This window comes from Phyllobates terribilis, unplaced genomic scaffold (genome assembly GCF_046119375.1).
Source record: "Phyllobates terribilis strain yellow unplaced genomic scaffold, ASM4611937v1 Scaffold_5__5_contigs__length_657084704, whole genome shotgun sequence".
NCBI lineage: Eukaryota > Metazoa > Chordata > Amphibia > Anura > Dendrobatidae > Phyllobates > Phyllobates terribilis.
This window is the reverse complement of record NW_027362765.1, coordinates 252883831-252897448: the sequence shown is the minus strand read 5'-3', so window position 1 is coordinate 252897448 and position 13618 is coordinate 252883831. Positions and strand designations below refer to the sequence as shown.

General features: G+C 44.5%; 1 protein-coding gene across 3 annotated transcripts in view; it reads right to left on the bottom strand.

Annotated features, from left to right (window-relative positions):
• TMEM94 (transmembrane protein 94) overlaps window positions 1-13467 on the bottom strand; it is a 64394-nt gene extending 50927 nt beyond the window's left edge. For 2 of the 3 annotated variants that reach the window (XM_073684038.1, XM_073684040.1), the window contains exons 1-3: window positions 13329-13467; window positions 3161-3240; window positions 2969-3082 (exon numbers count right to left, since the gene is read on the bottom strand). In XM_073684038.1, the coding sequence (XP_073540139.1) occupies window positions 2969-3082; window positions 3161-3184 (138 nt within the window). In that variant the 5' untranslated portion in view covers window positions 3185-3240; window positions 13329-13467. Of the gene's footprint in view, window positions 1-2968; window positions 3088-3160; window positions 3241-13328 lie in introns of those variants that run through there. The other variant, XM_073684041.1, reaches the window with a different exon arrangement.
• Window positions 13468-13618: the final 151 nt, after the last annotated feature.

Below are 13618 nucleotides of genomic sequence, written 5' to 3'. Positions count from 1 at the left end.
GGTAGGGATGCCAAGATGTCTTCTCTGGGGGTGCCTGAAACTATGTGTTCCTCCAGTTCATCTAGCCAACAAGCCATTGATCGAGCTACGCCCGTAGAGACTGCGTTGGTGCTTAATAGTGTTGCCGAGGTCTCCCAGGATTTTCTGAGTAGTCCCTCCAAGGGGTCTTTTAATTGAGAGGAATCTTCAAAGGGCAGTGTGGTTTTCTTTGCTACTCGTGCAATTTGGATATCCACTCTTGGGACTTCAGACCAGCATTCTGCTGTCTCATTGTCTACAGGAAATCTATCCCTTAACTCTGTAGGGGTATTTTATCTCTTTTCTGGAGATTCCCACTCTTCTTTGACTAAGTCCCTAATACTCTGGTGTATAGGGCACACCAATTTTTTCCTGGAACGTAGCCCCCCAAACATCTGATCCTGTACGGTTTGGGGCACTTTTTCTTCCTCGACCTCCATAGTTCTCCTTACTGCCATGAGGAGTTCCTCCAAACTATTTGATTGAAAATAATAGCTCTCTCGTTGGGAGTTATCAGGGGTTGGACTTAGTTCATCTTCCTCTGGAAGATCTTCCGAGATATATGTCTCCTCTTGAGAGTCTTCCTCCCCTCCCTCTGGCGGGCTAATCTTCCTCTTTTTGGCTGCTGAGGGAGTAGATGTAGAACCCTGACTAGGTGAGGGCGTAGGGAGAGTGACCGAGGCTAAGGAGGATTTGATCTCCTGACGTACAATCCCCTTTATCTCCTCCATTAAGGAAGGTTGTTCCTTCCTGATAATCTTCTCCGTACAAGTCCTTGCATAGGGGCTTTCTATGGGAGGACGATAGTTTTTTTGTACAGATGGGACATCTGCGTGACGGTTTAACTTTTTCTCCAGATGCAGGTTCCTTGTCCCCCTACAAGAGAGGGGAGAAGGGGAGGGGAGCTATAAGCACTATTTCCTGCATCTGGGAGATGGACTACCAGTGCCATACTTACTGGGACCGGACCAGCGCTGGGCTCTACAGATGCAGAGCGAGAAGCTTCAACAGACATGGTTTTGTCCTGAGGAGGAGAGGTAAAGACCGCTCGATCCTCTGCTGCCCGGCTAGTAGCTTTCCCCCAGTGCCTGTCGCCGGCCCAGCACACCGGGGATGACCTCTTCATCCCTGATAGGGACAGGAAATAACACTGGAGGGAGGATGTGGAAGGGGCTATTTAAACCTCTTCGTATTTCCTGTCCCTATTAGGGTGGGGTTACATCCTCCTGTGTGCTGTCGTGGGGGGTTATTAGAGAAAAAAATATATATATTACTTTAATTATAAAGCACATTCGGAAAAAAAAGTACTCTTGTCCAGCATTCAATCTCCAAATTTTCCAAGTAAAAAAAAAACTTTATTGATCCAGTAAAAAAATATGAAAAACACACAAGTTTAAACCCTTTACTACCTTTGACGTGCATGTCAGTCATAGGTGGTGTCCCTGCCTTTGATGTGGGCTCGCACGCCTAGCCCATATTTTTCCCTGCACTTGATGGCTGATTTAATTAGCCATCAAGTGCCACTAATGAAGCTCCACCTGTGGCTGCTAACCAGTTAAATCCCACTGTCAATCACTGACAGCAGGATTTAACACACACTAGCCGGAAGCGTGTACCAAATCCCACCCATCGGCACCCCTGTCACGTGCTCGCAGGGCGCCGATAGGTTGTCATGACAATAGGGGGCCTGCAGAAGACCCCTGTGCCTGTCATTACGATACTCCTGTGAACACCGGCTAGTGGCCTGCATTCATAGGAGATTTTGCTGAAGCACTGCTATGTATAGCACAAGTGATCAGAGAATCGCAGCTTCAAGTGTCTTAAGGGGACTATTGAAGACAGTAAAAAAAGAAAGGTTTTAAAAATATGAAAAAAAAACCTACAAAAGTTCAAATGAAATATGCATATTTGCTATCGCTGCGTTCAGAAATGTTAGCTCTATCAAAATATAAAATAAATTAATCCGATCGATAAACGGCGTAACAAGATAAAAAGATCGAAACGCCACAATTACGTTTTTTTGGCTGCCGCAACATTGCAATAGGAGGCAATCAAAACGTTGTATGTATCCCAAAATGGTAACAGTAAAAACAACGCTCAGGGCATAAAAATAATAAGCCCACACCCCAGCTTACTCAGTAAACTACATACACTGTCAGGTGGGCGACATTACACTGATTAATGATATCTTGGTTGATGAAATCCTTCCTGCGGTTCTTGTGTAATCTTTACTCTCAGTTTGGAGATAATCATATGCTCGTGCTTCGGGGTGGCCTGTGGGGGGGCGCTCTATCTGGTGCTCTGCTTACATATTCATCTGTATGCTCTTATGACAGCTCACTATGCCTTCACTGACCTGCCTCCTATTTTACATAAAGCATCTAGTAGTGCAGGGCCAGGTAAAATAGAAGGCAGGTCAGTGAACCATCAGTGAGCTGTTATAAGAGCATACAGATGAATATGTAAGCAGAGCACCAGATAGAGTGCCACCACAGAGTACGAGCATATCATTATCTCCAAACTGAAAGTAAAGATTTACACAAGAACCACAGGACAGATTTCATCAACCAAGGTATCATTTTAAATAGTGTAATGTCACCCTCCTGACAGGGTATGTGGTTTACTGAGCACAATCCTGCTGACAGGTACGCTTTAAGCCTGTATCTGAATATGTAAAGCATTAGAAGGAAACTGTTATATTTTCTTTAACATTTCAACAAAAAAACAGTTTAATTACAAGTTTTGACCCAAAGGCATTAGCGTGCATATTCTATCCAAATGGATCAGTACAAGTAACGAGAAAAAAAAAACAACCACAGATGTTATCTGAGACATCAATGTGGTCTGTGTGTGCTATTATGTATAGGAAACCTTTAAAGATGCAGTCTAAAAATAAGATGGAAGCTATTTTAAATGCTTTCCTTGTGCACAGCACTCCATGTAACCTCACCCTCCAAAACACGGTCCTATTCTGCTGATGACTTTTCAGTGCTGATGAGAGTTGCTCCTGTAAGCGTGACAGAGCCTGGCGTGTGGAGAGTCCCAGACCTGGATGAAGACCATCCTGGAAATAAGCAGAATAAGTCATCTATTAAACACAGGCTCAAACAAACAGAAACATATATGACAGACACTTATCTACCTGGATCTTCTCATTTGGATCCATAGGGCATATCCTCTGAAGGCAGTCATGTAAAGGCTTCTCGGATGCCACCACCGATCCTAAATAAGCAAAATATAACTGTTATAGTCCAAGCATGGATCTCAGCAAACAAATTCTCAACTTTTATTTAACTGTGATTTCCAATTACATAACAAACAAGAACACAAATGCCTCGGCATAATCCGGGATTTGCTGATGCTAAGCAACAAAGAATAATGAGAAGCTATTAGCTTCCCCGAGACTGACAACCTTCAGGGACGCCAGTACGCCATCACATAGCTACTCATCTCCCCAGAGGATGATAGATGACATCGAAGCTGATGGTGATGGGTGGAGATGTAGCTCATCGGGTAAAGAAGTAAAGCTAAATACTCAACAGCAAAGTGAGAGGAGGATAAATGAGAATCAAAAATTACGTAAAGCAAGCATGGGGCATCAGTGATCTGCGTGGACAGTCATGTGGATGGTGATATGGTGAACGCCTAAAATAGTTGAATACGGCCGACAATTATTTATGACAGAGCACAAAGTAATTCAATCTACATCATTACAGCCAGTGTTGGACTGGAGTGCCAAGGGCCCACCAGTACCCAACTCCAGGGCCCCACTTTTCAGCTACATACAAATGTGACATTATCCTCAATCACAAATTTATATACCAATGAGCTGGGTAGATTGTTACATGAATAAGATGATGTCTTTGTCTGTACAGAGTGATTCATATAAGAGGGTGGTGGCCCACTCTTGCACAGGGGCCCATCAGAGGATTCTCCTATTCTCCTGTGGGCCAGTCCAAGCCTGATTACATCCAATGGCCCCGTCAGAGTACACACCAGAATCCCATTTTCCAGGGTTTCAGATGTAAGCTCTGCAGGAGCCACTGACATGGGGATCAAACACGATGTGAACCAGGCCTAAGCCTCCCTATTCTAAATTAAGCTTTCTAACTATTTACCAGGATAAGAAAATCTGGGCCATATTGTCCCTTTAACAAGTCTGACCTGAGGACTCCAAACTAGAGGAGAAGTCATCATTGGCTGAAGATGTAGATTGTTTTCATCCTTAGAACTTCCTTTGATTCCGAGAATGGGGGTCATATGTGCTCAGTCTGCAGAGGAAATGTTCTCATGGGATGGACATCTGCGGACTTTCCATCAGACAATCTGCAGCACATCGCAGTAGCAGCAAAGTGGGTAGGATTTTAACAAATCTCATTCACACGCTGAGGAAACCAAATCTGTGAGAAAGCTTACATGCGATGCAAATAAAAATAAAATATGCAGCGTGTCTATTTATGATGTGTAATTTCACAGGGGATTTCACATACAAAAAGTAAAAATCCCCTTAAAATCCATGACAAAATTTGCATGTAAAACAAAAGTTAACCTACGTGAACATACCCGTAAGGGGGCTGCAAATGCACCACCACTTTCTCAGAACTGACAGGGGCTTCCAGCTTCCACTCACATGCCAAGCAGTTATGGCGTATGTTATTGATTTGTTTTTATGGCAGTGTCGGGAAAAAGAAACGTGCACAGGAGCTTTAAAGCCTCAAATGCTGCTATACAAGATAGATGCTAGCAGTATGGATTACGGCTGTTTTGTACACAGCCTTAATATGGATTCACTGTACTTAGAATTGGTTCTAGGGCGAACGTTTCTCTATACAAGGAACCAAACTGATCCATTCTTTATACTCTGTCTAGGGCTAGTTTCACTCATCTGAAATTCAGGGTCTGTGTGTAGACCAATCTGTACCGACCAATGTGGTCTCCTGGCCTGAACTCCAAGCCTTAAAGGCATATGTAATGTTATGATATATGAGTGGCTAGTCCATGCATTAAATCTGTACTCAAAAGATGAATGTCAGATGTGTGAGGGCAGCTTCACAAAATCTGCAGGTAAATAGGACTTAAATCCTGCGTAGCAGACTTATACGAGCAGCAGCTACAGGGAGAATATGACATTATATTCTCCCTGTAGTCACTCGCTTCCAGTCATCAAGGCGGTGCAAGGAGCGGCTACAGCAAGACGGGACTGGAACTAAAAGCAGCCCTGGTACACAAAATTCACCAGCCCACATACAATAAATGTCCTCAACCCAAATCGTGGAACACTGACAGGTCGTGCCGAATTTTGATTTACTTGTTACACCACTTGCTTAAAGGAGTTGGGTAACCACTTTAAGGCTAAGTGCCCACTATGCAGAAAAGCTGCAGATTTTTTCCGCATCTCCCTGGCAGGAAAAACGCATGTGGATTTTAAATGCGTTTTTCCTGCCAGGTTTGTCAAGCGTTTTTTCATGCATTTCTGCATGCGGGTTATCAAGCGCTTTTAGCATCACTTGGAAAAGTGCTTGACAACTTGGTCACATTATATAAATCCATGCAACCGGCATGGATTTATATAGTGTGACCAAGTAATAGTTAAAAAAAAAAAAATGGTAAAAAATAAAGATTATACTTACCTTCTTATGGCCCCCGGTCTTTTCTCCACTGCGTCCGGTCCGGCTCGCGGTGGTGTGAAAGGACCTTTCATGACGTCATTTAGTCATGTGACAGGTCATGCGACCGCCGACGTCAGCGGTCGCATGACCTGTCACATGACTAAATGACGTCACCGCAGGTCCTTTTAGACAATCACGAGCCGTACAAGAGACCTGACGCAGTGGAGAAAAGACCGGGGCGGGGGCCATCAGAAGGTAAGTATAATCTTTATTTTTTATTTTAAATTCTTTTTTTTTTAACAGGTTCTATGGTACCTGGGTCTGGATGAGTCTCCTCTTCTCCAAACCTGGGTACCATCCGCACATTGAATCGCTTAATATCCGCTTGTGCACATGTAGTCATGCGAATAGTAAGCGATTCAATGCAAGTCAATGGCGGCAATTACGCAGCGTGTCCGCAAAACTAATGGACATGCTGCGTATTTTTCCGCAATGATAATCCGCAGCAGAAATTCCCGCAGCATGTGCACAGCACATGCGGATTATCATTGGGGACAATGGGGCACGTATTACCAAGCGTTTTTTAAGCGTTTTCGCTGTGGAAATTCCACGGCAAAAAACGCTTGAAAAACGCATTGTGGGCACGTAGCCTAAAGGGGTTGCCACTCCTCAAACAATGGGGCACGTATTACCAAGCGTTTTTTAAGCGTTTTCGCTGTGGAAATTCCACGGCAAAAAACGCTTGAAAAACGCATTGTGGGCACGTAGCCTAAAGGGGTTGCCACTCCTCAAACAACCTCTTCTCAATCAGCGCTGGCTTCAAGCTACTCACCGGACTTATTACATATATCCAGAGGTAGAGAAAGAGCAGCAGCACATCTGTGTGTGGCCGAGTACAGACAGTTATTCACCAACCGGCCGCAGCTCTCCTGACCTGAACTTTACAGCCTCATATATGCTTATGGGGTTGGCAATTTTGGGTCAAAAGACCTGTAGCCAGTCTGTGAATGACGGTCTGTAATCGGACCGTGACACACAGATGTGTGAATGTGGCCTTAATTGAATAAATTGTCACAATTCTTCTATCAGCAGTCTGGCAGTGTGCCATTATCCCTCCCAATATCAGACTGTGTAAGAACACATCCCTCTGAGAAGGGGAATAGCGACGCCCAGTTGTCAGTTAGGTCTAGGCTACAATTTTTGAAGTGCTACATACGGATTTTAACCATTGAGCGGCAGTTGAAGTTTTTCACGCTATTAACCTGCAGATATGGGGTTAATTGCATTCTAAAGCTGTGCAGCTGACAGTTGGCTACCAGGTGGAAATGTACTTTATTCCTTCTGGTGGCCTCCAGCTCTCACCCATAGAGGAGCGGCTCCAGTCACCGCTCAGTACATAGTGAGCGGCTGCTGTAACCATGCTCCGGCACTGATGGACAGCCGGCTCAGCAGTGCGTCAGTACAGAGCCGGCTGTCCATGACGGAGCATAGTTACAGCCACTACTCACTGTGTACAGAGCGATGAATGAAGATGCTGCCACAACGCTATGGCTAAAAGCCGGAGGCCCCCAGGAATGAAGTTCATTTCCTCCTGGTAGGTGGACTGTCAGTGAGGAGGCTGGGGAGCCTTAGAAGGCTATTATCCTGCAGATTTACCCCATATCTGAAGGGTAATAACATACTTTGACATAAGAGGTTCCCTTTACTGGGACTGTCCACTACTCGGGACAAACCTTCTCAATCCCTATGTTTCCCCCATTGTAAAATAATAACACTATTACTCACCTTCGGTGCCGGCATCGTTCCAGCAATGTCAGCACTGGCTCTCCCGGGGTTCATGTGACATTGTGTTACAAGATCACTGCAGACAAATCAGACACCTGGAGGAAGCAAGAGCTGCAGCTCTCATTTCCTCCAAATGTCAACTACGTCTGATGGAGGGGAGAGTGAAGCCGGGATCAAAGGGGAGTATAAGTGTTATTATTTTACTAGGGAGGAAACATAGGCATTCGGAAGAGGTTGTCTGAATAGTGGGCAACCCCTTCAAGGCCAGACAGCAGCTAGTATGACCTAGATTCCTCAAGACCAGGGTTGTTCATGCAGGGCTTGATGAGGGGGTGTGCTGGAGTCAGAGGTGCTGGATTCATTAAGAAGCACATGCCTCTTATTGAATCCAAGTGCGCCTGACAAGTGCAGTGTGTGGACTGGAGTAAAATTTCTGGCATTACATACGCTGCAGCTCATCATGAATTAGGCGAGCTGCGGCGTCTTACACCTGTTCCAACGCAGCTCTGACTACTTTGGCAGAGCTGGATGAAACTGCATATGAAATTTACGTAAATGCGTATTTTGGATCATTGTTGGGTTGGAAAAATGCACGCCTACCGAGGGCAAGGAGTGATGGTAGCATCTTTTCTTTCAATATAGAGCAGTACATCTGTGAGTTCAGGATACCATTAATGAAATGTAGCTCCCCAACACCAGCAGCACTCATTCACCTCCACATAAGGACACTTGCCACCACCATGTCTCACTGTAGGCAGTATGCAATTTTCTTTGCACTCCTCACCTTTGTGACACTGTGCAGTTTTGAAGCCATCTTTTCAAAGAATATTTACTTTGGTCTCATCACTCCAGAGTATAGAGTTCTCATTGTCTTCATATTTTTCAGTATGGCCCAGACAATTCACAAGTGGGCTATTTTGTGCCTCGGCTTCCTTTGTGGATGACACCCATCCATGCCATTCCATCCATGCTATCTAACTACATTGACCTCAGCATTAGTCTTTCTCTATGGGACTGCTCTGTACTCATATTGTACATTTAGTAGGGTTTAAGGCAGACCTGGGCAAAGTTCAGCCCGCGAGCCACATATGGCCCTCTGGCTGTTCCAGTCTCGCCTATGGACAAAGACAGTTGAAGGGCTGAAAGAGTGACCCGCGGGCCGCACCATGCTCTCTGCTGCCCACCGTCCATCTGCAGCCCGCTGTCACCGCTCTCTGCATCCACGGGATGCAGACAGCGGTGAATACATTTTGTGGAAGAGAGGCCGCTGGCTCCTTCTTCTAATCAGCATGTACAACAGCAGATGTGATGACGTAATTTCATTGCGTTAGCTGTGCACTCCGGGGAATCAGTGCACAGGAGACAGGAGCAGAGCTCCAGGAGAACGGGAGCGAGGTGGGTATGTGGTGTGTTTTGTTTTTTTTCGTGTGTGGGATGTTTGTCTGTACATTGGAGGCTATGTGGGGCTCACGGTGTATAAAGGGATGCTGTGAGTTGGCTGGCACTGTATATAGGGAGGCTGCGTGGGGGTTCATATGGTATATAGGGGATGTCAGCATACTTCTCAATATTAAGACATACAATTAATATAAAATAATTAATATGTTTATATAAATATTGAGCAGAATTAATTTCAGCCTATTGGTTCGGCCCTCCACAACAGTGATGGTCTCTCATGTGGCCCCTCAGGAAAATGAATTGCCCACTCCTGGCTTAAGGTAATTATTGGGCTTATTACACATCAAATCCGTAGATGCGCTCACTAATTAGACTTAGGGCAACTTTAAAATATGTGAAGTTTATTTTACAGGCTTCTGGAGAAAGACACAATGCCAGTCATTCAAGGGTTAATTCTTTGGAACACTGAGAAGGACTTTCTAGCCAATGAAACACCAGTAATATACACCTGTGGTAACTACGGCAACTGTGCTGATGTCATAAACACATATAGCATAGATATAAAAGAAGATTCCGGAACCACAGGTCATTCAGCCGTATGAGGTGCCGTACTTGATGTGTCTGGAGACCTGGAGCTTCATCACTCCAAAATCTATAAGGGAGGAAGGGGATACCGCCTAGCCAGCCAGATCAGCCATACCGCCCAGCCAGCCAGATCAGCCTAACCTTAGCGATCAATGGGGTAACAGATGTTGCAGCCAGATCTCCCTCATGTCCAGTACTAGCCGCCTTCACCTTTATGTATACGGCCTGGAGAAGTCGCATTAGGCTTCTCCATACAGTGCTTGCACAGGGCACCTGTTTTGACCTTCTCCATTACTATCTGTTTTCTGCTGATGTAATGTGTAACCTGTGTGACTGTGATGTCACTACTATCATATCTATAGTGGATGTATATTATGTCTCACTGTAAATATGATACAATGTACAAATTCTGCTACAATTAGCTGTTATGTATTGGCATTAACCTCCTAAGGGAAGGGGCAGTCCTTCAAGCCATGGTTCCCTAGAGGTTTCCTCCACAGGGGGTTTTCCTCTCCTGAGTGCTGAAGGATGATTCTTCGTGAGTCGGAGGTTTGCTATTTTCAGTGTCTTTTTCATAGCAATTGGTGGATTCTAAATTTCAGACACTGAATGAAATAATAAAAATGTGATTTATAATAAAATTCTGTTTTGTGCGTTTCTTTCACAATCTTGGGTTAATGGGATTTTCTTGGGAATCAGGATCCAGCATCTATGATCAAGCCATGTAGCCAGATATGGAGTCGGAGCATTTCTAACCCTTTGCTGGAAAACAGGACGGAGCAGAGGTGACAAAGTGTTACTGCACAATTAGCAAAAGTTCACACTCTTCCTTGCATTCAGATAATGGGGGCAGGGTCTGGCTGGGACCGAAATTCAGCCCTGGCATTTAAGAGCACACAGGCTCACTTGCTAAGAATTGAATGTGATATATGTCAATTTTTGTGGATCACTCAAGATTATATATCACATTCAGGCCACGTTCACACATTTAGTATTTGGTCAGTATTTTACATCAGTATTTGTAAGCCAAAACCAGGAGAGGAACAATCAGAGGAAAGGCATAATAGAAACACGTCACCACTTCTGCATTAATCATCCACTCCTGGTTTTGGTTTACAAATACTGAATGTATCCTGTAAGGCTACATTCACACGAACTGCTGTAAAGCCAGAATAACACTAAGTGAAATTTAAAGGGAACCTGTCAGGTCCGATAACTATTTAACTGCAGATATAGCAGGTTAAATAGCATTATAAAGGTGCCCAGCCACTGTACTGAGAGTACAGCAACTCGGACAAAATAAACTTTATTTCTCCCAGGAGCCACTTTCAGTCAGGCAGGCGTGCCCGGAGCAATTACAGTCACTGCTCACAGCAGTGAGAGCAGCAGCGGTAAGCACGCCCGAGCACTTTGACTGATAGCCGGCTGTGCACTGATGCACAGTCTGCTGTCAGTCAAGGGAGGAACGCAGCAAGCACGAAAGTGACCTCACTATCGGTTGCATGGCTGGTCTCTGCTCCCCTGTTCTCTCCTTACAATGCGCATTAACAGTGCGCTCTTTCCAGCTCGTCACTTCTCATTACAGCAGGCGAGATTGTGCACTCTCTGCACACTGAGAAAATTCTTGCACAGTGACAAGATCCTACTGTGCTTATATTGAAATTGACAACCTAAGCATGCTCAGTAGAGCAGGGGCTAGCCCAGCCCGCAAATGGACATCACTGATGACTATGACACTTTGTTTCAGGGTGGGGACAGAGGTTGCAGCCTGTGCCTCCTGATGATGACTCATTTGAGTATCCCAGCACTCAATGTGGATTCCCAAATGGATCATCATCAAAAAGGAAATAGGGCAAAACATAACGAAAGCATGACTGTATGGCACTCTATTTTTACATTTTCATTAGCCCCTTTTTGTTGCTGAGTGATTGATGATTAATATAAAACTAAAGGCGTTGTGCACTACTCAGACAACCCAGAATCAATCACTATTATTTTATTCCTCCCAGTAAAATAATAACACTTACACTCACCTCCTATGCCGGTGGCGTTCCAGACGATCCCTGTGGCAATTCAGCAGCTGCTTCACTCTCCCCTCCTTTGGACGTAACTGACATCTGAAGGCAGTGAGAGAGGAGCCGCAACTCTCACCTCCTCTGGATGTCTGGATTTATCCAAAAGCGAGGAGAGTGAAGCCAGCAATGATTGGCCACAGGGATTGCGTGACGTAACAATGTTAAGCAACCCCTGGAAGAGTCAGTGCTGACACCGCCGGAAACTGTCCCATGCCCTGGAGGGGAGTATAGGTGTTATTATTACAAGGGGGAACATAGGGATTTATTTAGAAGGGGTTAAACATGTTATCGAGCTATCAGGGGGCGCTGATTTCCCTGGACTAATCCCCCTTCTCGTTGTGTAAGCACAACCCTGTGGGCGTGAGTGACCTGATTTTTAAAAGCGACATTACCACCAGCCCTTTGCATACTTTGCGGCTGGCCGGGTCCGGTGTCACTGCTGCTTCCCTGGTAGTGCGCCAATGATGTCGGGGTACTTAAACTCGACTTCATTGCATGTTCCCAGAGAAGTAGAAATATGTCCACATGTGCAACATTTGCAAAGAGTCAATGGTGACACTGGTTTAGAGGGCTAGGGTAGCAGTCAGGTTCAAAATGGTTCTTTATTGGTCCAACGCGTTTCGGTGCGAGACCAGAACCTTTCAGTTAAAAAAAAAAAAAAAAAAAAAAGAATTTACCTTGAGAAAAGCACCGAAATGCGTTGACTCAATAAAGAACCATTTTGGAACACAAAAGAGATCTCATTTACCGCAGCGCATTCAATGTGATATCGCTCTCCTCTACAAATATTCATCTGGAAGAAGTTTTTCTCCTCCAGCCACGGGCCGCAGCAGCAGATAAAAGAATGGTGAGCGCATACTCGCGTCTTTCACTATCCTTACCAGGCGATACTGCTCTCTGTGCATTGAGCATCATATATGAAGATTTGGAGGTGCTCAGGACATCATGACCAGTTGTGGATTTTCAGTATAAATAGATATTGGCCTAATCCTAGATATCTACTATTCATTACATGTCTATAGATCATCACTACAACGTAACAACAGTGTGAAATGAGCATATTAACCCTCCGTGCACTATTCTGCTGTTAAAAATATCTGAATCCTTGAAGAAGCTCATTACTTTGTATCCATCTGAAGGGGTTAGCCAACCTTATTGGAAAATTTTTAGTTATCGTTTTCCTTAAATGCAAGTATTCAGGGGGGAAATAATGTTTGCAATTGGGTTTCAGTAATAAAAAATTGCACCTTTTGACTTTTACAGGCTCTTAATTTCTCTGCACATTCAACTTTGTGAACAAAAATCATCTGAGAAGAGTTCTGGAAAAAAGTTACAAATTCCCCATCACAGCCAGCTCACTGACAGATTCTAAGTTAACTCATTCTGCAGCCAGATATAAGCAATGCAATACATAAGTTATAAAGGGGAAATGGTGCACAATTTTTTAATAAAACCCAATTGCAAAAATTATTTTATTCCTAAATACATGCATTTAAGTAAATAAAAATGGCCTCATAGGTGAAACACCCCTTTAAAAGGTCGGTCATACCAATCCTGGTTCAGTGCAATCTTATAAGCATTTGACGCACAGCTAAGACAATTCCAAACACATTGTTTTAATACCTGAGCCTTATTATGCAAAACTGTATTTATTAGATACTGGCTAGTACCTGCAGAAAGTGGCTAGTACCTGCAGAAGGTGGCTAGTACCAGCAGAAGGTGGCTAGTACCTGCAGAAGGTGGCTAGCACCTGCATTAATGTGCTGTAATACACACTACTGGAAACACCATGTACAAATGTAACCACAGAACATGGCTCCTCAGACGTAAGGACTCTGCATAAAACACTTTTCCTCACCAGTCCAGCCTCTGTCTCCACAACGTCAGTCACCAGCCTCTCCCAGGTCCCAGCTTAGCCACAAGCCGCCATATTTCTGTCATCATTAGCCGCGTTCCGTGATAGTTTTCACCGGTTGTTCACAATTGTCTCCGTTGCCGAAGTCATTTTGTTGACGATTTACATTCAACAAAACTGTGTTTGGTCTCCAAGAAAATGGCTGCCCTAGCGGTGTTTATGGAGATACAGCGGAAGACACTGTTGTCCATCTGGAACGAGCACGACTTTGCTCTAGCAACAAAACATTAGCA